The 26,941-nt window shown below is 43.4% G+C and overlaps 2 protein-coding genes across 3 annotated transcripts in view; one reads left to right on the plus strand and one right to left on the minus strand.

The window, feature by feature from the left end:
- The window catches only part of LOC124004843 (5'-nucleotidase domain-containing protein 3-like), a 36,986-nt gene extending 34,483 nt beyond the window's left edge, over window positions 1-2,503 (minus strand). Inside the window, exons 1-2 of one of the 2 annotated variants that reach the window (XM_046313682.1) lie at window positions 1,975-2,503; window positions 823-1,007 (exon numbers count right to left, since the gene is read on the minus strand). In XM_046313682.1, the coding sequence (XP_046169638.1) occupies window positions 823-1,007; window positions 1,975-2,287 (498 nt within the window). In that variant the 5' untranslated portion in view covers window positions 2,288-2,503. The remainder of the gene's footprint in view (window positions 1-822; window positions 1,008-1,974) is intronic. The other variant, XM_046313675.1, reaches the window with a different exon arrangement.
- A 1,739-nt stretch (window positions 2,504-4,242) lies between these two features.
- Window positions 4,243-26,726, plus strand: LOC124004857 (endoplasmin-like). Its single transcript, XM_046313690.1, has 16 exons — window positions 4,243-5,388; window positions 6,002-6,104; window positions 8,246-8,387; window positions 17,040-17,156; window positions 17,427-17,758; window positions 17,981-18,092; window positions 18,399-18,497; window positions 18,631-18,747; window positions 18,949-19,164; window positions 19,342-19,407; window positions 19,594-19,863; window positions 20,308-20,553; window positions 23,069-23,205; window positions 23,394-23,472; window positions 25,901-26,134; window positions 26,223-26,726. The coding sequence occupies exons 1-16, from the start codon at window positions 5,340-5,342 to the stop codon at window positions 26,244-26,246; spliced, it is 2,343 nt and encodes a 780-aa protein (XP_046169646.1). The 5' UTR covers window positions 4,243-5,339; the 3' UTR covers window positions 26,247-26,726.
- Window positions 26,727-26,941: the final 215 nt, after the last annotated feature.

Consider the following 26,941-nt stretch of genomic DNA (forward strand, 5'->3'; position numbering starts at 1 on the left):
ATACTCTAATTCCACTGATTTCAAAACTCGGTCCTCCAGAAAGTGGAGAGCAACACTTATGCAGTTCTACTGTGCAATATATGTTTTTAAAAGCCACGTCAGACAGGATTACCCACACATGACCAGCTCAAATAGGCAGAAGGGTGCTACATGGCAGGCATGTCCAGGCCACTCGTTATATCAGCCAATCATGGCTAGTGGGAAGGTTGCTCTTTTTCTGTGGCTAAACCAACTAGGGTCGTAATTTAACAATTAATTCGTATTTACAGAAGGCATACATGTTTGTTATTAAGGCACATGAAAGTTCACATGTTCGAACGGCATTTCTGCCAAAAAACGCATTCAAATGGCTCTCCTGCGAAGTAGTGACGCGAGCCATATGCCTAGTTTCCTGAAACAAGTCACATATGGTTATTGTCATGCCAGAGGCAGTTTGGCATGACAATGACTGTAGGAGATGGCTACACAGCACAAATAGATTTGGCATGACAATGACCATAACATTTGGCTATTTTGTATCTGCTGTCTTGCCAAGTCCTACTGATAAGACAGCACAAACATATCTGGGACACCATGCTAGAGGAACAGACTCTGGTCCCAGATCAGTTTGTGCTATCTTGCCATTCATTGTCAAGCCAACCTTGGCCCCAGTGAGCAATTGGCAATATGGCACAAACTTGGTATGACAATTAACATAAGTGTTGTCAAGAGAGCATTAACAGATCCGGGATCAGACTACTGTTCCTCTGCATCCCTGTCACATGAAAGATCCCTCTGCTACAGATCTGAGTCCAGCCTAGACTGGAGGAACAGACTACGTACCCTGTGCTCCTGGATGAGGATGTCCCGTGCGATGTTGAAGATGAGGGTGTGGAGGTGTCTGGAGTAGAAAGCCAGGGTGTAGTCATAGTCAAACCCATAGATCTCTATATCGTGCAGACTCATCTCATTATTGGCAAAGATAGTGTTGGGGTTCACACTGTTCTTAGATATCACTGGAATCAAGGCTAAAATAGAAGGAAGAAATAGGGTGAAGACATTTATATGGTTAGGGTTAGTGTGCCCATATGGCCATATCTCCATGTTACATCGCTTGTTTACGGAAGACACTATATAGTGTGCTCCAAACACCTGTGTGTGTATGCGTAACTGGGGAGGTGTAGTTAGTCAACCGGTGGCACACAGCTTGTGGATCTGTGCAAAACCGGTTTGAAAGTGATAATCATTTACTTTTCTAAACTTTAAAACACATAGTTGGAAATGTAGTTCACATGGAGCCAAATGTGGGTGAATGTAACTGCTAAAAACCCAACATACAGAGAAGGGTTTTCAAGAGCTTGGTGACCGCTGGCCCCTTCTATGTTGTACACGATGAGTCCACTGCCCATTTGCTGGGTCTCAAAAGCCTGTATTCCAGAGACTACGGGAGGGAGAGCAAGCAATCACAGTGTAAAACAACATGCCAGTGTCACAGTCTATGTCCATTCAGTCAGTCAACAACAGTTCAGGATGCCTTTGACATTGTGCCATTGACAGTGGTCACCAGCAGGTGAAATGCCCAGTGTCTCTGGTACAATAATAAATACTTGTAAGTGGTAGCTACAATAATTAGTGGTCCTTCTGTAGCTCAGTTGGTAGAGCATGGCGCTTGTAACGCCAGGGTAGGGGGTTCGATTCCCGGGACCACCCATACGTAGAATGTATGCACACATGACTGTAAGTCGCTTTGGATAAAAGCGTCTGCTAAATGGCATATATTATTATTATTAGGTACCCGTTTTTAACTGGTACAATAACTGGCATACAATAAGTACTTATTATTGACATGACATCCCTGGTACAGTAGCTAGCTAAGTGCAAGTTACACCGAGTCTTTCAAAGGAATATGCTACAGAGTAATGAGTTATTGGACAATGTTGTTTTGCATCCTAAACCACACTTGTTTTCATTGAATTCAACAAATGCATGCCCTACCGTCGGTCTGTTTTTTGGTTTCGTTGTAAATAGACCACAACCAGTTGGTCATGTCCTGGCCACTTGCGGAACTGGTACACATAGTAGCCTCCCTATAGATTTTGGCACCGGATTGTTGCGCCAAAACCTTCCCAGTGACCCTACCACGGAACACTGCACGGAAATTCATATCCAATAACCGAGCGAGTCGAGTCTTCCGCGCCACCCGATCGACGAGGTGAAGTGGTGTTCCGTGAGTATGTATGTAGTTGTAGCAAATTAACAACTTATTATTTTTTAACAGACTACACAAGTACAGTGACAACGGCGTCATGACTAGTCGCCTTCAGTTTGTCAGTAACCAGCGTGTAGGTCGTGGTCTCTACGTAAATGCACTCTGTTAGAGCACTCTTCTGTAAATACAGAAACCGAATCGGTCCATGCTCTTCTGTGGCAACGTCACTTCCTTGGTTCGACTCACAACACCGTAGATATAGATAGAGGACTAAGTTTTGAATCTGAGTCATTATAGCGTCTGCGACGGCATGGGCAGAGCCATTGAGGCCGTCTCCATGGTGAAGTAATAAAGTTTATTCTCCACGATTGGCTGATACCTCCTGATGACCCAGGACATTATTCCAACAGGGTCACCAGGAGGGATCAGCCAATGAAGTTGGAAGTCCCGCCCAGTTGACTACGTGAAAATGGTGAAAGCCCTCAATGGTGCTTTTTAGCCATTTAGAGGCTTCTACATTCTCTATGGTCAACACTCAAAATGACAGACCTTCTTATTCTTCGTCTTCTTCTTTAAAAGTATTATAGCATTTTGCAAACAAACGTTAGAGGTGCGTGCCGCCACCTATTGGATGGGGTGACAACGGATAAACTTTAATGCAGGAATAATAGGGGAAGGGGAAGGAGGAACAAAAATTAAAGCTTTCCTCCTTGAAGAAGATTCAAATGTCTACTCAGATACCAACACAGGCTCAGGAACCTGAGAGGGGGGAAACTCTTCATTCATTATTCCCTGTAACGTTTCCTCCGTGAAGTCCTGAAGATCCCAAAATATTTTGGCCACCTTCACAATGATTTCTATTATTTTAAAAAATAAAGTTTTAGTTTGTCCAGTTTAATTTATCATTTGCGCAATAACCGCAACAAAGTCTACCTTCTTTACTATTAGTATCTCAGGATACCTCTGATGAATGACATTCACTGCAGGCTGAGGGGCATCACAGCGAACCACCGCATTTAACCATGGCAAGGTGACTGGGAAAACGGTTGACTACAAACAGTGAAGTTATTCCCTCCGTAAGGCAATCAAACATGCAAAACGTCAGTAAAGAGACAAAGCAGAGATGCAATTCAACGGCTCAGACACGAGACGTACAGTACCAGTCAAAAGTTTGGCGCTCCTACTCATTCCAGGGTTTTTCTTTATTATTACTATTTTCTACATGGTAGAATAATAGTGAAGACATCAAAACTATGAAATAACACATATATAATCATGTAGTAACCAAAAAAGTGTTAAACACATCAAAATATATTTGAGATTTGAGATTCTTCAAATTTGCCTTGATGACAGCTTTGCACACACTTGACATTCTCTCAAACAGCTTCATGAAGTAGTCACCTGGAATGAATTGCAATTAACAGGTGTGTCTTGTAAATATGAATTTGTGGAATTTCTCTCCTTCTTAATGTGTTTGAGCCAGTCAGTTGTGTTGTGACAAGGTAGGGGTGGTAGACAGAAGATAGCCCTATTTGGTAAAATACCAAGTCCATATTATGGCAAGAACAGCTCAAATAATCAAAGAGAAATGACAGTCCATCCTTACTTTAAGACATGAAGTTCAGTCAATACTGAAAAGTGCAGTCGCAAAAACCATCAAGCGCTATGATGAAACTGGCTCTCATGAGGACCGCCCCAGGAAAGGATGACCCAGAGTTACATCTGCTGAAGAGGATAAGTTCCTTAGAGTTATAAGACTCAGAAATTGCAGCCCAAATAAATGCTTCACAGAGTTCAAGTAACATACATATCTCAACATCCACTGTTTAGTGGAGACTGTGAATCGGTCCTTCATGGTCAAATTGCTGCAAAGAAACCACTACTAAAGGACACCAATAAGAAGAGACTTGCTTGGGCCAAGAAACAGAAGCAATTGACATTAGACCGGTGGAAATCTGTCCTTGATAAGTCCAATGTTTGGGGGTTCCAACTGCTGTGTCTTTGTGAGACACAGCGTAGGTGAATGGATGACCTCCGCATGTGTAGTTCCCACCGTTGAAGCATGGAGGAGGATTTGTAATGGTGTGGGGATGCTTTGCTGGTGACACTGTCAGTGATTTATTTAGAATTCAAGGCACACTTAACCAGCATGGCTACCACATCATCCATCTGGTTTGCCCTTAGAACAACCATAATTTGTTTTTCAACAGGATAATGACCCAACACACCTCCAGGCTGTGTAAGAGCTATTTTAACCAATTTTCAGTTTTCTACAATATTGAACACAGCATGACATGCAGAGAATTCAGAGGTTGTAATTGAAGGGATATATACAGCTCATGTTCTTCAAAATAGGCTACAAACACACACACACACAGACACACGCACACACACACACACACAGCATTATCACCACTTACATTTTTTTTAAAATTCCTGAACCACCACCTTGTGGTTGGTTGTTGAAGCTGCAGATAACGGACAGTCTACTGCAGATACAATTATCTATCCATTAATCATATCAAATATTTCAGGTTATCCCAGACACCTAGATGCTACTGAGCTGACCGTGGATTTACATGTCTACTCATGCCTCCTGCACATGTATAGATTTATGTCCCTAAAATATCCTATCCCTCTGCTTTTTTTTTATTGCGTGAATAAATGTTTCTTATGTTTTGCATTATGAATGTCTGGTAGGCTATGAGCTTCTCTAAGTGAACAAAACATCATTATAGTGAATAAATAGAACATTGATCAATAATCATCATTACAATACAATTTATAATCTACAACCACTGATTGAGCAACATGCGTAGACATTGTCTGTTGAGCAATAATCTTTGCTGTCTCAACTGGAAGCGCTAAAATAATTATTTTGCTCATGGTTACAAGACACGTGTTAAATTGTACATGGAAGACATTTATTGGCAGGAAATGTGCTGTAGATAGTGAAATGTCCTGCTGCTATTGGCTGAGGTTTGTGCGTGGTGTCCTGTGATTGGTCCGTTATGGGGTGGGGTGGGGGGTATTAAATGGAGCGCTGTTGGTGGGAGTGCGAGTTTGTTATTCTTCCTTTTCAAGGCATTGTTGATTGTGTTGATCACAGCTTGTCTGAAGAGCTGGGCTTCATTCAATCATATTTCACAAAATGAAGCGGATCTGGTTGATTGGGCTGCTTTGTGCACATTTAGCTTTCGGTGAGTATCTGAGGATATGTTGTATTATTAACGGTGTTCATCCACATGAGCTATCAAGCTCTTGAACTCGAGTTCCTTCATTTGTAGCCAGGTAAGCTAGATGGCTGGCTAGCTAGCTAAAATGCAAGCTTGCAATTCAAACGAATAGTTACCTAGATATGGGTATCATTGGGCTTTTTATTTGTATGAATTAACGTTTTATTAAGTGGAATTGATTCAAGGAGATTCGTTCACTTCACACGTGTTTCTGAAAGTGTCCTTACAGGTACAAGCAAATATCGTTCCTTTTCCTAGCGTTAGAGTTGATTAGCTAGTAACCCCATAGCCCTACACCCTCTCGGATTACAGTATTTCTTTGCTGCTAGTCTTGGCTTGTTCATCCTAGTTATCTCAGTTTGTTCTAACCAGAATACAGGAAATGCATCTAAATAATAAAGCTGTTTAGTTATAGCCCATTATACCCCCCCCTACATAGATTGCATGCAATTATGTTTCAATCCAGCTAACTAGATAGATACATGTAACTAGATACACATTCAGCCTCTGAATAGGTTGCCCTTCACATAAATCCATTCACTTAAGTCTTTTCCTAACTAATCTGTTCTAATTTCAGCATCTGTGAGAGCAGAAGATGGACTTGACATTGATGGGACTGTGGAAGATGATCTGGGAAAAAGCAGAGATGGTTCCAAAACAGATGATGAGGTGGTGCAGAGGTAGGTCAGAGGAAGAAACTTGAGAGGAACTAGATTCATAGGGGAGGTCATAGCATCTCACAGCTGGGTTGTATTCATTAGGCACCAAACGAAAGAAAACTGACAAGCTTTTGCGAGGGTTAACACGTTTAAATGTTTTACTCACCTCTGCTGCAGTGAAGGAGAGTCCGCATGTTTTCGTTGCAGGCCGTGTCAGTGGCACTGTATTGTCCTCAAAGCGGGCAAAAAAAGTTATTTAGTCTGCCTGTGAGCAAGACATCCTGGTCCGTGACTGGGCTGGTTTTCTTCTTGTAGTCCGTGATTGACTGTAGACCCTGCCACATACCTCTTGTGTCTGAGCCGTTGAATTGAGATTCTACTTTGTCTCTATACTGCGCTTAGCTTGTTTGATAGCCTTGCGGAGGGAATAGCGGAGGGAATAGCTGCACTGTTTGTATTCGGTCATGTTACCAGTCACCTTGCCCTGATTAAAAGCAGTGGTTCGCGCTTTCAGTTTCACGCGAATGCTGCCATCAATCCACGGTTTCTGGTTAGGGAATGTTTTAATCGTTGCTATGGGAACGACATCTTCAACGCACGTTCTAATGAACTCGCACACCGAATCAGCGTATTCGTCAATGTTGTTATCTGACGCAATACAAAACATATCCCAGTCCACGTGATGGAAGCAGTCATGGAGTGTGGAATCAGCTTGGTCGGACCTGCGTTGGACAGACCTCAGCGTGGGAGCTTATTGTTTTAGTTTGTCTGCAGGCAGGGATCAGCGAAATGGAGTCGTGGTCAGCTTTTCCGAAAGGAGGGCGGGGCAGGGCCTTATATGCATCGCGGAAGTTAGAGTAACAATGATCCAAGGTTTTTCCAGCCCTGGTTGCGCAATCGATATGCTGATGCAATTTAGGGAGTCCTGTTTTAAGATTAGCTTTGTTAAAATCCCCAGCTACAATGAATGCAGCCTCAGGATGTATGGATTCCAGTTAGCAAAGAGTCAAATAAAGTTCGTTCAGAACCATCGATGTCTGCTTGGGGGGGAATATATACGGCTGTGATCATAATCGAAGAGAATTCTCTTGGTAGATAATGCGGTCGACATTTGATTGTGAGGAATTCTAAATCAGGTGAACAGAAGGATTTGAGTTCCTGTATGTTTCTGTGATCACACCACGTCTCGTTAGCCATAAGGCATACGCCCCCGCCCCTCTTCTTACCAGAAAGATGTTTGTTTCTGTCGGCGCGATGCGTGGAGAAACCCGCTGGCTGCACCGCCTCCGATAGCGTCTCCAGTGAGCCATGTTTCCGTGAAGCAAAGAACGTTAGTCTCTGATGTCCCTCTGGAATGCTGCCCTTGCTCGGATTTCATCAACCTTGTTGTCAAGAGACTGGACATTGGCGAGAAGAATGCTAGGGAGTGGTGCACGATGTGTCCGTTTCCGGAGTCTGACCAGAAGACCGCCTCGTTTCCCTCTTTTACGGAGTCGTTTTTTTGGGTCGCCGGCTGGGATCTAGTCCGTTGTCCTGGTTGAAAGGCAGAACACAGGATCCGCTTCGCGAAAATCATATTCTTGGTCGTACTGATGGTAAGTTGACGCTGATCATATATTCAGTAGTTCTTCTCGACTGTATGTAATGAAACCTAAGATTACCTGGGGTACTAATGTAAGAAATAACGCGTAAAAAAGAAAAACTGCATAGTTTCCTAGGAACGCGAAGCGAGACGGCCATCTCTGTTGGCGCCGGAAGTAACTAGGTGTCACTACAGACCCGGGATTGATCCTGGGCTGTATCACAACCGGCTGTGATCGGGAGTCCTATAGGGCGGTGCACAATTGGACCTGTCATTTGGGTTAGTTGAAGGTTTCGCTGGGGTCAGCTGTCATTGTAAATAAGAATTTGTTCTTAACTGACTTGCCTAGGTAAATAAAGGATAAATAAATAAAAAATACCCCTGGTGGTAGATGCTTGACGCACCCTCTCCAGGAGTCATGCCCATGGTCTACATTGCTGACTGTGAATCAGCCCTTCATTAAATCAAATTCTTGTCACCAATGTTTAAAGCATTGTCTAGGGAACAGAAATGTGATGAGTGGTCATTGACTTAAGTGCTTAATCCTTTCAATATCACTAATTTTCTGCTCCTTCTCCAGGGAGGAGGAGTCTATCCAGCTGGACGGGCTGAACGCAGCTCAGATAAAAGAGATCAGAGAGAAATCTGAGAAGCATGTCTTCCAGGCAGAGGTCAACCGCATGATGAAGCTTATCATCAACTCACTCTACAAGAACAAGGAGGTGAGTGGTGGTGGCGGTGGACAAACACTCACGCAGAAACATACTGGGGAACAGTCTTTATCCTGTTGTAGACTTGAAAGATAATGGAAACATCCCTAAAATTGGAAGGGTTCTCTTCCTGATTATTCCCTCCTGATTCTGGTAATCCTCCAACTGCACGGGGGAAAGGGTTAGTCTGGAGCTCTGTCAGGCACTGGGTGTGCACTCCACCCTTTTGTTCCAGCCCTGCTCTAACACACCAGATTCTACAAATCAGCTGTTCAACAAGATCTTGTTAAGCTGGATCAAAAGCCTGCACACCAGTAACCTAGATCTCCAGATGGAAATTTGAGTGTCTTAAACAGTAATAGTGCTGTATATTTGACTTTGGTATCGAAGTAAAAATTATGGTTTTGCCGCTACACTTAAAGCTAATGATCAGCCCATTGGGGTAGCCTAAACAAATGCAGATGTGCAACCCCATGTTTCAGCCATCTGTAGCCTAACCCAGGGGTTCCCCAACTACTTTGGCCCACAATCTTATTTTGATGTGTAAATTATCAAGACGACAACCATGTGACAGAAAATTACATAATTGGGGCTATGGTAGTCAAACATTTAAAAAAAAAATTGGATTCTTAACTCCACATACTTTTTTAATGTGGGTCTATGATGGTCAATTGCAAATTAGTCTGACATAAGACAAATCTCACAACCACTAAGATGGGTGTGCCTGATGCATGTTGCGTCGGAGCGTCTCGAAGTCAGTGGTCGACAGTGCGCACCTCATCTCTCCTGTCACATCCAATCTGGACGCATTGCTTTTTCATGCAGAGAAGAGCACTGAATCGGCACACCATGCGTTTTAATGCTCAGAGGGAGATGGCACAGTATTCCCTTTTGAGTCAAGAACCAAAACTCCTCCATAGTGACAAGTTGTCTGCAACATTTGGTCACATATAATAATAATAATATATGCCATTTAGCAGACGCTTTTATCCAAAGCGACTTACAGTCATGTGTGCATACATTCTACGTATGGGTCACATGACTGCTGATCAGCTACAAGTGAAATCGAACCTGCACATCAACTGAGCCATGATCACATTCAAATGGGTTTTGCAGTTTGTTAATCATCTCTTGTATTTGCTCTACATGCTTGTGTTGAGTTCCTGCAATGCCTGCTACGTCAGCAAGGATACTTTTTTTTCTTTTTTCATTAGCCAACTTTTTTTGGGTCATAACTGATGACAAGTCAATCCCCCCACCCCCCCAATTCCAAAAATCTTTCCAACATTCCCCCTCGCTAACCACCAAGCTTCGGTGGGAAATAGAAGTTTGTCATGCTCTGAAATATCTCCACATGCATGACAAGCGTTACCTGCGTCATCTGATTTCTGCTCTATTGCTGCCATTTGGTCTCATTGTATCCATTATAGTAGCTCAGTGGGTGTATCATACAAGGCTTGCAGGGGAAGACGTGTTAATAACTAGAGTGCAGAGGCCGACCCACTGCCCCCGTGATCAATGGAGCCCCATCTATGCAGAATCCCGTGGAATCCAGATACTGACTGTTAGAACTTGGTCTATAGCAGCTTCTCACAAGAATGGGTTTTAGGTGAGGCAGATGAACCTGTAGCCATATTACTTCAACAGTATTTAATGAGATCCCCTCTAAGCTTTACAGTAATGTGCTTCTGAATATAGACCGCAACACCGCCCCCATTGGAATCTGCTTTTTGTCAATATAGTGACACCGCACACTGAACATCCCATGTGCTGTTTCATGCTCTGGAATCATGAGATGGAAAAATATGTCCTCCTGAATAGCACCCCCTGAAATGTAGCTAACAAGTGTCAATGCGTGGGCGTATCGGCCCTCACAGCGAACATCCATTTGTAGTGCACAAGATGTAGTTTGAGTCTTAAATCATCATGATTGCTAGCTATAGTGCCAATTATTCGTTTGTGTTATCTGACAAAGGTATTGATGTGACTTTGCCTATGCCTGCCTGGGACATTGTTTTCACCATATCAATTGTAGTTCGAGCACTCATGGCCCATCTTCAACTAAATACTGTAACTATATTTTGTCTGTGTTGAAGACCACGTTATTTTTCTTTTGACTCTAGAATTCAATATGTGCATTTGCAGGACACAAACAATAAAACAAGCCAAACATCACAGTTCTGCTCCCTAAATTCCTTTACACTCAATTGTGTTCCAACCGCTCCCTCTACACACGCCTGTGCCGTGAGCCTACAGAAATGAATGCCTGTAAAGTGATGGGCTTCACAAGCGACATGTCTTGCAGTTTTATCACGTTCTAAATGCTGGTTGACTGAAGTTGGGAAATGTGTTCCAACAATGGTCAGTGATCTCTCATTGTTTCTGGAAGTAGCTAGCCAACATTAGCCAGTTAGCTTGGGTGCTTGACTGCAGTTGAATCTCTGCTGAACTCTACTCCTCGGCCAGGGGCGCTCCAGTGTGCGCTCTGAACGCTCAGAGCTAAACGCTCTGGATTTACGAATGCCCAGAACTTGCTCTAGCACTACAGATTGACTTTACGTACACCTGAAATTGTCAAATGTTTATTAGCAAGTCATTTGTTATGCTAACAAGTTATTACATTTTACATTTAAGGCATTTAGCAGACACTCTTATCCAGAGCGACTTACAAATTGGTGCATTCACCTTATGACATCCAGTGGAACAGCCACTTTACAATAGTGCATCTAAATATTTTAAGGGGGGGGGGGGTAAGAAGGATTACTTTATCCTATCCTAAGTATTCCTTAAAGAGGTGGGGTTTCAGGTGTCTCCGGAAGGTGGTGATTGACTCCGCTGTCCTGGCGTCGTGAGGGAGTTTGTTCCACCATTGGGGAGCCAGAGCAGCGAACAGTTTTGACTGGGCTGAGCGGGAACTGTACTTCCTCAATGGTAGGGAGGCGAGCAGGCCAGAGGTGGATGAACGCAGTGCCCTTATTTGGGTGTAGGGCCTGATCAGAGCCTGGAGGTACTGAGGTGCCGTTCCCCTCACAGCTCCGTAGGCAAGCACCATGGTCTTGTAGCGGATGCGAGCTTCAACTGGAAGCCAGTGGAGAGAGCGGAGGAGCGGGGTGACGTGAGAGAACTTGGGAAGGTTGAACACTAGACGGGCTGCGGCGTTCTGGATGAGTTGTAGGGGTTTAATGGCACAGGCAGGGAGCCCAGCCAACAGCGAGTTGCAGTAATCCAGACGGGAGATGACAAGTGCCTGGATTAGGACCTGCGCCGCTTCCTGTGTGAGGCAGGGTCGTACTCTGCGGATGTTGTAGAGCATGAACCTACAGGAACGGGCCACCGCCTCTATGTTAGTTGAGAACGACAGGGTGTTGTCCAGGATCACGCCAAGGTTCTTAGCGCTCTGGGAGGAGGACACAATGGAGTTGTCAACCGTGATGGCGAGATCATGGAACGGGCAGTCCTTCCCCGGGAGGAAGAGCAGCTCCGTCTTGCCGAAGTTCAGCTTGAGGTGGTGATCCGTCATCCACACTGATATGTCTGCCAGACATGCAGAGATGCGATTCGCCACCTGGTCATCAGAAGGGGGAAAGGAGAAGATTAATTGTGTGTCGTCTGCATAGCAATGATAGGAGAGACCATGTGAGGTTATGACAGAGCCAAGTGACTTGGTGTATAGCGAGAATAGGAGAGGGCCTAGAACAGAGCCCTGGGGGACACCAGTGGTGAGAGCGCGTGGTGAGGAGACAGATTCTCGCCACACCACCTGGTAGGAGCGACCTGTCAGGTAGGACGCAATCCAAGCGTGGGCCGCGCCGGAGATGCCCAACTCGGAGAGGGTGGAGGATCTGATGGTTCACAGTATCGAAGGCAGCCGATAGGTCTAAAAGCATGAGAGCAGAGGAGAGAGAGTTAGCTTTAGCAGTGCGGAGCGCCTCCGTGATACAGAGAAGAGCAGTCTCAGTTGAATGACTAGTCTTGAAACCTGACTGATTTGGATCAAGAAGGTCATTCTGAGAGATAGCGGGAGAGCTGACCAAGGACGGCACGTTCAAGAGTTTTGGAGAGAAAAGAAAGAAGGGATACTGGTCTGTAGTTGTTAACATCGGAGGGATCGAGTGTAGGTTTTTTCAGAAGGGGTGCAACTCTCGCTCTCTTGAAGACGGAAGGGACGTAGCCAGCGGTCAGGAATGAGTTGATGAGCGAGGTGAGGTAAGGGAGAAGGTCTCCGGAAATGGTCTGGAGAAGAGAGGAGGGGATAGGGTCGAGCGGGCAGGTTGTTGGGCGGCCGGCTGTCACAAATCTGCAGAGAGGGAGGAGGGGGGGGGAGGAGGATTCAGGAGGGAGGAGAAGGTGGCAAAGAGCTTCCTAGGGTTAGAGGCAGATGCTTGGAATTTAGAGTGGTAGAAAGTGGCTTTAGCAGCAGAGACAGAGGAGGAAAATGTAGAGAGGAGGGAGTGAAAGGATGCCGGGTCCGCAGGGAGGCGAGTTTTCCTCCATTTCCGCTCGGCTGCCCGGAGCCTTGTTCTGTGAGCTCGCAATGAGTCGTCAAGCCACGGAGCGGGAGGGGAGGACTGAGCCGGCCTGGAAGATAGGGGACATAGAGAGTCAAAGGATGCAGAAAGGGAGGAGAGGAGGGTTGAGGAGGCAGAATCAGGAGATAGGTTGGAGAAGGTTTGAGCAGAGGGAAGAGATGATAGGATGGAAGAGGAGAGAGTAGCGGGGGAGAGAGAGAGCGAAGGTTGGGACGGCGCGATACCGTCCGAGTAGGGGCAGTGTGGGAAGTGTTGGATGAGAGCGAGAGGGAAAAGGATACAAGGTAGTGGTCGGAGACTTGGAGGGGAGTTGCAATAAGGTTAGTGGAAGAACAGCATCTAGTAAAGATGAGGTCAAGCGTATTGCCTGCCTTGTGAGTAGGGGGGGAAGGTGAGAGGGTGAGGTCAAAAGAGGAGAGGAGTGGAAAGGAGGCAGAGAGGAATGAGTCAAAGGTAGACGTGGGGAGGTTAGTCGCCCAGAACTGTGAGAGGTGAGCCGTCCTCAGGAAAGGAGCTTATCAAGGCATCAAGCTCATTGATGAACTCTCCGAGGGGACCTGGAGGGCGATAAATGATAAGGATGTTAAGCTTGAAAGGGCTGGTAACTGTGACAGCATGAAATTCAAAGGAGGCGATAGACAGATGGGTAAGGGGAGAAAGAGAGAATGACCACTTGGGAGAGATAAGGATCCCGATGCCACCACCCCGCTGACCAGAAGCTCTCGGGGTGTGCGAGAACACTTGGGCGGACGAAGAGAGAGCAGTAGGAGTAGCAGTGTTATCTGTGGTGATCCATGTTTCTGTCAGTGCCAAGAAGTCGAGGGACTGGAGGGAGGCATAGGCTGAGATGAACTCTGCCTTGTTGGCTGCAGATCGGCAGTTCCAGAGGCTACCGGAGACCTGGAACTCCACATGGGTCGTGCGCGCTGGGACCACCAGATTAGGGTGGCAGCGGCCACGCGGTGTGGAGCGTTTGTATGGTCTGTGCAGAGAGGAGAGAACAGGGATAGACAGACACATAGTTGACAGGCTACAGAAGAGGCTACGCTAATGCAAGGAGATTGGAATGACAAGTGGACTACACGTCTCGAATGTTCAGAAAGTTAAGCTTACGTAACAAGAATCTTATTGACTAAAATGATTAAAATGATACAGTACTGCTGAAGTAGGCTAGCTGGCAGTGGCTGCGTTGTTGACTTTGTAGGCTAGCTGGCAGTGGCTGCGTTGTTGACACTACACTAATCAAGTCGTTCCGTTGAGTGTAATACTTTCTACAGTGCTGCTATTCGGGGGCTAGCTGGCTAGCTAGCAGTGTTGATTACGTTACGTTGCGTTAAAAGAACGACAATAGCTGGCTAGCTAACCTAGAAAATCGCTCTAGACTACACAATTATCTTTGACACACAGACAGCTATGTAGCTAGCTATGTAGCTAGCTACGATCAAACAAATCAAACCGTTGTGCTGTAAAGAAATGAAATGAAAAATGTGATACTACCTGTGGAGCGAAGCGGAATGCGACCGGGTTGTTGAGTGCGGAAGTTCTATTCAGTAGACGTTGGCTAGCTGTTGGCTAGCTAGCAGTGTCTCCTACGTTAAGGACGACAAATAGCTGGCTAGCTAACCTCTGTGAATTAAGATAATCACTCTAAGACTACACGCTCTAAACTACACAATTATCTTGGATACAAAGACAGCAAAGACAACTATGTAGCTAGCTAACACTACACTAATCAAGTCGTTCAGTTGAGTGTAATAGTTTCTACAGTGCTGCTATTCGGTAGACGGTGGACGTTTGCTAGCTGGCTAGCTGCTGGGCAGATAGCAGTGTAGACTACGTTAGGACGACGAAATACGAAGTTGCAATAGAAGTGCTGACTGTATTATAAGTTAAGTTATGCTAACAGCATCAACTCCCGTAGACAGGCGACGCTCTAGTATATACTCAACTGAAACGATACTGTTTACAGTATACTAAAGAATTAACAGTATGTAGTTTATTATCTAAGTATATAGTGTACTGTATGTTAGTGTGGGTATTCAAACACAGTCAATGACTCTGTCGGTGTGATTGAGGATTGAGGCATTAGGCTAGTTGTCACTAGTTACCATAGCCACCAAAAATGAATAAATACAAAAAATTGCTCTTTGGTCTTAAGGTTAACACTGTGGTTTTAAAAAGAAAATTGTAGAGATGGACAGGGTTTATGACTTCGTGGCTGTGGTAACTAACGTAAACTCACCCCATTCCGTACAAATGTGCGTAACCGCGACATTCAAACGAGGCTACAAAGAACTAATCGGACTAGCGACTGTTGACTTCAAAATCGGGGGTGTGAACTAGTTTCTATTCAAGCGTTGATCGACATGGTAATGGGTCTATAGTATTGGAGAAATTTTGAAAAAACCGACCATCCTTTACAACATGACACGTCCAGATGTAAACGTACAAGCACGCATGAAGCAACTTTTTCTGTCTTGCAATCTATTTCCACCAGGTGTAGCACTTCTCTCATCCTTTAAAACCAAGAAATGGACAGTGGATACCTAGTCATTTTTTTTCATCATTGCAATGCGATCATCATTCTCAAAGCCGCGGTTTACTTCTAAGATCACTTTAGCACCGCCCTAAAAACCCGACTCAAATTCAACACAAACCTTCAAATAGGTATGTAATGACACATTATATAAACTCTTTATGGTGTTTTATTTACATTTTAGAGGCGATAAGGTGATAAGTTGGACAGATCGCCATGAAAAAGCCATTTTCCCACACATCTCTCCTTCTCACTATCACGCATTAGTTTCGCTTCCCCACCTGCCATTTAATTTTTTTAAAGACCCGACGGGGCTTGAATTGTGAATTGTGCAGAAACGGGCAGTGTTTAGGTCATGTAATTGAATCTCTTGGAAAGGGGAGAACTTGTGCTTTACAATGGTATTGACATTACAGTTGATCTGGAAGTATTACGTTTTTGGGGCGCTAAAATAAGGGCAATTGTACGGACCAAGGCGTTGTACGAGTTTACGTTAATGTTAGTGGCGACCCTACTTTGCGAACTACTAGTGGCATTTTCAAATTGGTTAACCTAGGCTATTATCCCCTACTAGACCAGTTCCACACTGAAAATATGCTGAAACATTAGTTTGATAAAGGCAGTATTTTTCATCCGAATAATTAAGCCTAGGCCTAATCACCAAACAGATGTCCTGGTCATAATTCATCCCCATAGTGTTCAATGTAGAATTGTTAATCCATTTAGAAAATTCAGAACAGAACAGGCTTAATTAACCTAATCTATCGTCTGTATATTGGAAAGACCGATTTTGGTTTGTAACCATTAAATTTCTTTCTACTTTCAAATTGAGCCCTGATTCAAATGATTACTCTTTGAATAACTGTTCTTGACATGAGATGTGAATCACTTCGGTCTAATCTGACCCAATTTTAATCGGTTAACTTTTTTTTGACCAAAAATGTCTTGGATGTGATCTCGGGAAATAATAGCGGATTGTCTGTTAAATTTACAAAACAAGGCCATGCCATTGCACAACCATAGGCTTCTACAAGTGGTACACTGCGGTTTCACAATATTACCAGTTGATATTAGTTTCAGGCAATTAGGATTCGTTATCTGTCATTGTTATGATAAATTAGGCATTGTTGGCATGTAGTGAAATGTTGCTTTTCTAAAAATGTCTTATATAAGTTTTTTTATTTTGTAGTCCTCCAAAAAAATTGTCAGTACTTGGAACAAAGGTCATATGACCATCCCTAATCAACTACGGCCAGTAATATCAAAGTCTCTGCAATTAGTGTGTGGTTTCATAACGTAGTGGGTTTAGCCATTCACCTTGGATGATTTCAAGTGTAGCCTTTTCCCATGATCTAAGGGTGCTCTCTGGCTGAATTTAACCACATTACAATGATTAATACTTTTTATATCAGGTGATATGCTACATCAGTAAGCCTATAGAATCATGCTTATTGCTAATGGCACACCTGCCTGATATGAACTGTGTAGGCTATCCTTTTGAAAGAGCGGTCCCTAAATACAGATTGTGGATTTAATCGAACAAAGGGGGCAAATGGGTGTAAGTCAACCATAACCATCCTTTACTCCTGTGTGTTGTAGATCTTCTTGAGAGAGTTGATATCCAACGCCTCTGATGCTCTGGATAAGATCAGAATGATGTCTCTGACCAACGAGGATGCACTGGCAGCCAATGAGGAGCTCACCATCAAGATCAAGGTGTTTCATGGTCCTCACAGGTTCAATCTCAACTCACTTTCCGTACTGGAGAATGTCCAAAGTTCCTCCTTTCAGACCTTCTCCAGTGGGTTTTGGGTTTTGAGACTTAGGAGTGGATGCAAGGAATCAAGTAAAGATGAATTGAGGAAGAGCCAAACGCCTTTACTTTGTAAATGTTTTTGACTGATCCATTCCACAAGACATGGAAATCATAAGATAAATACTCGTAGGACTTCTGAGCTTGAGCTTTTATCTTAATTTTTTCCCCAGATGGACAAAGAGAAGAACATGCTCCACATCACTGACACGGGCATCGGCATGACCAAAGAGGACTTGGTCAAGAACCTGGGTACCATCGCCAAGTCGGGCACCAGCGAGTTCCTCAACAAGATGACGGAGATTGAAACCGAGGGCCAGTCCACCTCTGAGCTTATTGGCCAGTTCGGCGTGGGCTTTTACTCTACCTTCTTGGTTGCCGACAAGGTGATCGTGTCTTCAAAGCACAACAACGGCACACAGCACATCTGGGAGTCTGACTCCAATGAGTTTTCTGTCATTGAGGACCCTCGCGGGGATACGCTCGGCAGGGGCACCACCATCACGTAAGTGGCTCCAATGGCATACTCCCAAAAGTGAATATCCCGCCCATCTGGCAGTGCTCCAAGTATTTAAGTATTGAATACTAGGTGATGGTATTCATATTGTGGCCATGATTTCAATTAACTACTTATATAGCATTGAAAGATGAGATGACACGGGACAAAATCCCACAATGAAATCCAATGTACAAAGCCTTGCATTTCGCATTTGTTTTACTCTTCCAGGTTGGTGATGAAGGAGGAGGCTACAGACTACCTGGAGCTGGAAACCATCAAGAACCTGGTCAAGAAATACTCACAGTTCATCAACTTCCCCATCTACATCTGGGCCAGCAAGGTATAGGAGTGGGACTATACTATAATTTACTGTACATTGTCTCCTGTCCTCTCATCTGCACTGATTAGAAACATTATGGTAGTTGCTCATCATTAGACTGGCTTTCATGTGGTCTGTTTTCAGATCATTGCAGATGGAGAGGATGGATTTGAGACAATTGAGGGCGTCATAGTTCGTTGCCAATGGCACAACCCATGGTGTTCTACAGCAGTGAGCTGTAGAACGCCAATGGCACAACCCATGGTGTTCTACAGCAGTGAGCTGTAGAAATAACATTTTGCCATGTTCCCTTCTCTCCCTACCCAGACAGAGACTGTTGAGGAGCCCATCGAGGACACCGATGTGGAGAAAGATGACACTGAGGATGAGGTAGAGGTGGAGGAAGAGGAGGACAAGCCCAAGAAGGTTAAAACAAATGTGTTTTTATTTTGTTTCCCTAAACTCTCCTTCAGTTTATTTGATCCATTCCAATACTAGCACACCTAAGCCATCAACTTGACTTTTTAAGTACCCAAGCAACTTCATTCCTTTCGTCCAGGTTGAGAAGACCGTGTGGGACTGGGAGCTGATGAACGACGTCAAGCCTATCTGGACGAGACCAGCCAAAGAAGTAGAGGAGGATGAGTACAAAGCCTTCTACAAGACTTTCTCTAAGGTATGCAGTCTGCACCTCCTTTTGACATTTCTTCCTTCCACTGGGTTTTTCTTAGCTAATGTGCCTTTTTTATTTTTTTCTCTTTGGTGTCTTGTCTTAGTTTACTGTAAATCATTGACAACTGCTGATATAAAAAGGCTTTATAAATCAATACACTTGATTGGTGTTCGAATTGTATTGATTTTTCAGTCTTCCCTCCAGGACACAGATGAGCCCCTCTCCCACATCCACTTCACAGCTGAGGGTGAGGTCACCTTCAAGTCCATCCTGTTTGTCCCCGTTGCTGCCCCCAGGGGCATGTTCGACGAGTATGGAACCAAGAAGAACGACTTCATCAAGCTCTTTGTCCGTAGAGTCTTCATCACTGATGATTTCAATGACATGATGCCCAAATACCTGAACTTTGTCAGGGGAGTGGTGAGTGACGTAGCTACTAGGGCTATGCAGGCTTGGATCAATAAAGGAAATTGAAAATGTTAGTTTACGATCTGAATTACCTGAATAGAAATGTATTTGACCCTGCTGTACATTTGAATGATAGTTCATTTAATACTTCAGTTTTTCTGATTTCTGATTATGTGATTGTTTGGTTAGGTGGACTCTGATGATCTGCCACTGAATGTGTCAAGAGAAACCCTGCAGCAGCACAAGTTGCTCAAGGTGAGCCTCTAATCTCAAATAAGCAAGTTCAGACTGTTAACTGACAGGTTTCGGTCAGATCTCTTCTCTTTGGTGCTTACAGAAGATGATGATTTGAACATAATTACTTATCATTAACCAATGTAGTGAATGATGTGAGCTTCATAATTAAAGCCCCTTCCTCCCTTACGTTTCCCCTCCATCCAGGTCATCCGTAAGAAGCTGGTGCGTAAGACCCTGGACATGATAAAGAAGATTGCAGAGGAGCAGTACAATGAGAAGTTCTGGAAGGAGTTTGGCACCAACATTAAACTGGGTGTGATCGAGGACCACTCCAACAGGACTCGTCTGGCCAAACTGCTGCGTTTCCAGACCTCCAACAGCGACACGGTGCTGGCCAGCCTGGAGCAGTACGTAGAGAGGATGAAGGACAAGCAGGACAAGATCTACTTCATGGCCGGAACCAGCCGCAAGGAGGTGGGTAGAGTTTGACTTTGAACACTCCCATCTGTATAGTATAGAGCCAAATTACAGGTTTTTGTACTTGGAGGTACTGTAGGTATAGGTGACTCTGATGTAATGGTATGTATAACAGATGAAGGAGAACAGGTGCCAACTGTACTTCAAGGCCAGAACCAGCTACAAGCAAGTGGGTAGAGGGTGGACCATAAACTGGATGAATTAAAACACTACCCTCTAAATTTTCCCTTGACTTTTCCTCCCTTACCTTGAATTCTGATATTTTCAACCGAGGTCAAGGTAAGGAAGAAAGTCACATCCCCGAAAATCTGAATCAACCACTCTCGGCTGGTGCCAATTCGCTCACTACTCCTTCCCCTTGGCCCTTTGTTTGCAGCTCTGTAAGGAGTAATATAGTCAAGGTTAATGTTCCTAACCCTTGTGGAATGTCCTCTCCCCCAGGCTGAGTCTTCTCCCTTTGTAGAGAGTCTGTTGAAGAAGGGTTATGAGGTAATCTACCTGACCGAGCCAGTAGATGAGTACTGTGTCCAGGCCTTGCCAGAGTTCGACGGTAAGCGCTTCCAGAATGTGGCCAAGGAGGGCATTAAGTTTGACGAGAGCGACAAGGCCAAGGAGACCAGGGAGGTCCTGGAGAAGGAGTACGAACCCCTCACCACCTGGATGAAGGACAGCGCCCTCAAGGACAAGGTAACGTGCAGATAATGAATGTGAAAGACCAGACTTCAGACGACAACTTTTCTTATTTTTATTTTCCCAGAATGTTTAGTCATGATTAGGGCTGTGGCGGTCATGCCATTTTGTCAGCCGGTTGTCATGAAATAGACTGCCGATCTCACGGTAATTTACCTTCTAATAAATACGTTTAGCATCTCCAGGCCTCCACACATAATTGAACTTAGCGGAATAAAATAGGAGGGATATGTTTCACATTCCGGAGTGCATGTGACCAGTGGCACCTTAAGTGGGGAGGATGGACTCATCGTAATGGCTGGAATGGAATGAATAGAATGGTATCAGTCGTTCCACAAATACATGCTTTTGATACTATTCTATTCACTCCATTACAGATATTGAGCTGTTCTTCCCTCAGCAGCCTCCTGTGGAGTGTGCATATGAAGTGGCTATGTTGAGTGGAAAAGTGATCATTTGAAACGGGTCCTATAGGCTAGATTCAGTTATTCGGTGAATTGAGTTGTGAATGATACAAACTTGATCTAAATGTATATGGGTTGCATGATGTGACTAGACTATTGACTATTGAGAAAGTTGGGGGGGGGGGGGGGGGAAGCTTGTGCTCTGTTCCTTGCATCAGGCTGCACAGCTGTTTTGGTAAGTGATCATCTTTTCACCAATCAGATCGATCTCAATTTAATTTTGTCTTCAATATTATGTCAAATTAGTGCTTAATTTTGAAAATCAAAGATAATTTGTAAAAATCCAAATAACTTCACAGATCTTCATTGTAAAGGGTTTAAACACGGTTTCCCATGCTTGTTCAATGAACCATGAACAATGAATGAACATACACCTGTGGAACGGACATTAAGACACTAACAGCTTACAGACGGTAGGCAATTAAGGTCACAGTTATGAAAACGTAGGACACTAAAAGAGGCCTTTCTACTGACTCTGGAAAAACACCAAAAGAAAGATGCCCAGGGTCCCTGCTCATCTGTGTGAATGTGCCTTGAGCATGCTGCAAGGAGGCATGAAGACTGCAGTTGTGGCTAGGGCAATAAATTGCGATGTCCATACTGTGAGACGCCTAAAACGGCGCTACAGGGAGACGGGATGGACAGCTGATCTTCCTCGCAGTGGCAGACCACGTGTAACGACACCTGCACAGGATCGATACATCCTTACTGAAAAGAAAAAAAATGCCCAATTGCTAGGTTATTCAAATTCACAAATTTTTGCTTAACTCCATAAGCCGCCCTGCACAATGAACCAACAGCAGCCCGTAAGGCTATACATTCTGACTCGTGGATAGACATTTAGATTTTTCATTAGCATTGACGTCGGTGGTTAGGACGATAGAGCCCGAAGTACCAGGCCATAAGGACAGGATGGTCGTTAGCAGGTTGGGTACTACCAAATGATGTCCAGAGTGCATAAAAATACATTACTGTGACTCAATGGTCACATGGGATTTTACTGCAGTTAGTGCCTCGGAAAGTATTCAGACCCTGTGACTTACTCATTTTGTTAGGTTACAGCGTTATTCTAAAATGTATTCATTGTTTTTTTCCTCAACCTACATTCAATACCCCATAATGACAAAGCAAAAACAGGTTAAGACAATGTTGCTTATTTATAAAAAAAATTTAAAAAACTGAAATATTACATTGACATAATGTTCCCCTTCTCCCCCGATTGCTCAGTTTGGCTGGTCGGTCAGCTCTAGGCATTTTGGTGGTTCCAAACTTCTTCCATTTAAGAATGCAGGCCACTGTTCTTGGGGACCTTCAATGCTGCAGAAATGTATTGCTACCGTTCCCCATATTTGTAATCTGACACAATCTTGTCTCGGCGCTCTATGGACAATTCCTTCGACCTCATGGCTTGGTTTTTGCTCTGACATGCACTGCCAACTGTAGGACCTTTTTAAAATAGACAGGTGTGCATTTCCAAATCATGTCCAAGCAATTGCATTTACCACAGGTAGACTCCAAGGTGAAGCTACAGCTCAAGGATCAATGGAAACAGGATGCACCTGAGCTCAATTTTGAGTCTCATAGCCAAGGGTCTGAATACTTATGTGAAGGTATTTCTTTTTTCTTTTTACCTGCTTTTGCTGTCATTATGGGATATTGTGTAGATTACTGAAGACTTGTAATCATTTAATTCATTTTAGAATAAGGCTGTAACGTAACACAATGTGGAAGAAGTCAAGGGGTCTGAATACTTTCCAAAGACGACGTATGACTCACTGCCAGTGACCCTAAATGTTTTGGGATGAAATGTTTAATTGTATTTTTTTTTTTTTTTAACTAGGCAAGTCTTAAGTATATTTCCTATATACAATGACTGCCTAGGAACAGTGGGTTAACTGCCTTCAGTGGGATGACAGATTTGTACCTTGTCAGCTCGGGGATTCGCTCTAGCAACCTTTTGGTTACTGGCCCAATGCTCTAACCACTAGGCTACTTGTCATATATTGTGGGAAACCTTTTCTTATTTGCCAATTTTATTTTTTCTTTAGATTGAGAAGGCCATCCTGTCCCAGAGGCTGACCAAGTCTCCCTGTGCCCTGGTAGCCAGCCAGTACGGCTGGTCTGGTAACATGGAGAGGATCATGAAGGCACAGGCCTACCAGACAGGAAAAGACATCTCCACAAAGTGAGTGATCACTATGCACTTCAGGTAGCATTCTGAGGTGTTGATGTAACACAAAAGCTCAATCTGTCAATGGGAGACTTGCATGAATATTTGAGGTAAACCTGGATCTCACTTTATAATTACCACCCTTTGTTTTGTGACACTTCTTGATCTCTTCCTTTATATTGTGTTCTGCTTTGTATTTCCAGTTATTATGCAAGCCAGAAGAAAACATTAGAAATCAACCCAAAGCACCCTCTCATCAAGGAAATGCTGAAACGCATTTCTGTAAGTATCACATACACAACCATGTGAAGCTGTGTTCATAATACTCCCATCTCAACCTGATTATTGAGTGGTGCCAATGTGGTCCAAGCCAGAGAAAGTTGAGTGATGTCTGTAATATAACACAATATTATTGATCCACTATACAGCGCTCCAAAGGTATTGGGACAGTACCCTTTTTTGTGTGTTGACTTCGGATTTGAAATTATGTTATGACTCGGTTAAAGTGCAGACTGTCAGTATTCATCTGAGGGTATTTTTGTACATAATTGCCCCCCCCCCACCTCTCCATTTTAGGGGACCAAAAGTATTGGAACAATTTCACTTGTGTGGATTCAAATTCAGTATTTGGTCCCATGTTCATAACATGCAATGACTACATTAAGCTTGTGACTCTACAAATGTGTTTTTGTTTTATTTTGTGCCCGATTAGAAGTGAATGGTAAATGTATTCATTTTGGAGTCACTTCTATTGTGAATAGGATGTTTCTAAACACTTCAACATTAATGTGGATGCTACCATGATTACGGATAATCCTGACTGAATCGTGAATAATGAGGTGAGAAAGTTAAATACATCATACGCCCAAAGAAATGCTAACATCTCACCATTACAATAACAGGGGAGGATAACGTTTTTGTAATGGGGTAGTTTTTGTGAGTCGCACTCATTCAGGATTTTCCATAATCATAGTAGCATCAACATTCATGTAGAAGTGTTTAGAAACATATATTCTTTACAATAAGTGACTCCAAAATTACACAATACATTATTAATCATTAATTTATATTTGGGTACAATCTGAAAAAACAAAGCATCGAACAAATTTGTACTCACAAGGTTGATCTTGTCATTGTGTGCTATGCCTATGGGACCAAATACTAAATGGTTTACTACTTTAATTAAAGTAAAATTGTCCCAATACTTTTTGGTCCCCTAAAATGGTGACTAGGTTCAAAAAGTACTGTAATTTCTAAATGGTTCAAATGATATGGATGGCCTCCAATTTAAAGCGGAGTCTGCACTTTAACCTAATTTTATCCTTTACGTGTCACTCTCCCAATACTTTTAGAGCTCACTGATAGACACTGACAACTGAAATGGTAAATGTTGCTGTCAGTCTGATCTGTGGGCAGGTATTACTGTTTTTTTGTTTAATACACTAACTGGATGTCACCCTAGACAAGTGTCTGCTAATAGTGTTGGAGTCGTGAACTACATGTAATTTAACTTAATTTTGCAGTAGCTTGGCGGTAGTTGAACAGAATTCGTATCTAGGTAGTGTTTTCAGTACATGTACACTCCATGTAACAGTGTAGCAAACTACAAACTGCTAAAGAAGTTGTGAAGTAGGCTATTTCTTTTTTCTCCGGCATCAGACCCGGGCCCAGTTTCCCAAAAGCATATTTAAGGCTAAGTTGGTCGTTAGAACCTTCGTAGTAGCATCGTTAAATCTCAGAGCGGTTTCCCAAAATCATCGTTATTATCGTTCTTGAAAATGCCCGTAATCAAACATAAACCATGTGATACTATGTCTCTGACTGCTTAACTTCAGAACAAAATTGACAAGAAAACAAAGTTGTCAATGTCTTAATACAACCAACTTATAAAAAGATTCTTCAAATTAACTGAGATGGCTGAATTAAAATATAAACGCTAGAATATAGGCCTATTTCAGTCATATTGGAATGCATTTCATGTTCTATTTTGCTAGTTGTGGGCTATGTCTGTAATTTGTCTCCAATATATTTCATGTGTAGCTGAACATGTGCCAAATCGGGGATTTAGTGCATTTTTTAAAATTAAGTATTATAATAAGCCACTTTAATATTGGTAGTTTATCTAGGAGCTGATCCCTCGTCAGTATTGTGAAATAATGTAAAGGTAAGATTTGAATGGAGAAAGCAGATCGGAGGGCAGCGCTCCCATTTTTTTCGAACCTATCAGCATCGACACATGCTCCAATGACTCACTTTGACTTTTCTATCTGTGTGGTGTTTTGGGTAACGCATGTTACGTCTTCGGGCCGTTGTAGGAACGATTAATCTTTAAAACACTTGTGAGCCTAAGTTCCATCACGATCTGGGAAACCGGGCCCTGCCTAATTCTCACTTAGTCCCTTTGTTTTTGGTGTTTAGGTTGTTACACATTCTGTTAACATATGGCCCCAAAGTGACCATTTGTAGTCTTGACATTTCCGATCGACATATGATGGTTAAATGAAGTCGTTTGGATGTAGCAAACAGCTTTTTTTTTTTCAAAGAGAATTTCAGTTAAATAGTTTACTTTTTAAGGTTTGCTTTAGTTAAGCCAAACTTTCCGTGTGAAGTAATTGGTAGCTTGGTAAACTCTTAAGAATAACTTCCCCAACACTGCTACTAAATGACTCGAACCGTAAATATAACTTATTTTGTATTCCTCGCCCCATAGACTGATGCCGAGGACCAGACTGCCTCAGACCTGGCCATGGTGTTGTTTGAGACGGCCACGCTGCGTTCAGGCTACCAGCTTCAAGACACCAAGGCCTATGGAGACAGGATTGAACGCATGCTGCGGCTCAGTATGAACGTAGATCTCAACGAACAGGTTGAGGAGCCAGAGGAGGAGCCTGAAGAGGCGGCAGAGGCTGAGGAAGAAGAGGAAATTCAAGATGAGGATGAAGTGGTATGTTTCTAAGTACAACAACTATGTTTAGGCCAGTATCCACACATTAAGTTCTGTTACTAACTTTTCCTTCCTCTTTCCCATACAGGTAACAGATAAAGATGAATTATAAAGCATTAAATGAGTGTGGGTGTCATGATGGACGTATCCTGGAGCTGAGCCACAACCAAGACTACCCATGGCCAACCAAGTCCTAGCCTTGAAATTCAGACCGAATTTAGCTTCATTCTGTACATTTCACTCCATTATCTATGAATTAGTCATTACGACAGTGAAACTGTGATTCAGTCTGGATAGCCAAGACCACCACCAGCTGGCCCAGAACACCAATGGTCAGTAAAGACTAGCCAGGTCCCAGATCGGTTTGTGTGGTCTTGCCCAACAGATCAGGCTAAGTCAAGACATTGATGGCCATTGGCCACCTTTCACTCACTCGGGAAGGTCCTGATCTGATTTTTTATAAGGGTTTTGTTTTGTTACATTCCTCATGATTGTAAATTTGTTAATATTTCACTGAGCTGTCTTTGGAAAAGATGAAAGATGTGATCGATACTGTCACTTGATCCCATTAAATAAATATTTATTGGGAAAAGAGTGACTTTTTATATTTTGTTTAAAAAAAAAAGTAACTAGGTAGTTAACAAATTCTTATTTACAATGACGGCCTACCCTGGCCAAACCCTCCCCTAACCCAGACGACGCTGGGCCAATTGTGCGCCTCCCAATGAGACTCCCGATTACAGCCGGTTGTGATACGGCTCTGAAGAATAGCTTCCCCAACAGCCTTAGACCACTGCACCACTCGGG

Source organism: Oncorhynchus gorbuscha, linkage group LG02, assembly GCF_021184085.1.
Source record: "Oncorhynchus gorbuscha isolate QuinsamMale2020 ecotype Even-year linkage group LG02, OgorEven_v1.0, whole genome shotgun sequence".
NCBI lineage: Eukaryota > Metazoa > Chordata > Actinopteri > Salmoniformes > Salmonidae > Oncorhynchus > Oncorhynchus gorbuscha.

Excerpts from the sequence above, each read along its gene's own strand:
- LOC124004857 (XM_046313690.1), top strand. The coding sequence starts at position 5,340 with ATGAAGCGGATCTGGTTGATTGGGCTGCTTTGTGCACATTTAGCTTTC. Across the intron at positions 18,748-18,948 it reads TCTACAAGACTTTCTCTAAG|GACACAGATGAGCCCCTCTC; the intron begins GTATGCAGTCTG and ends TCTTCCCTCCAG. Across the intron at positions 20,554-23,068 it reads ACAGCGCCCTCAAGGACAAG|ATTGAGAAGGCCATCCTGTC; the intron begins GTAACGTGCAGA and ends TTTTTTCTTTAG.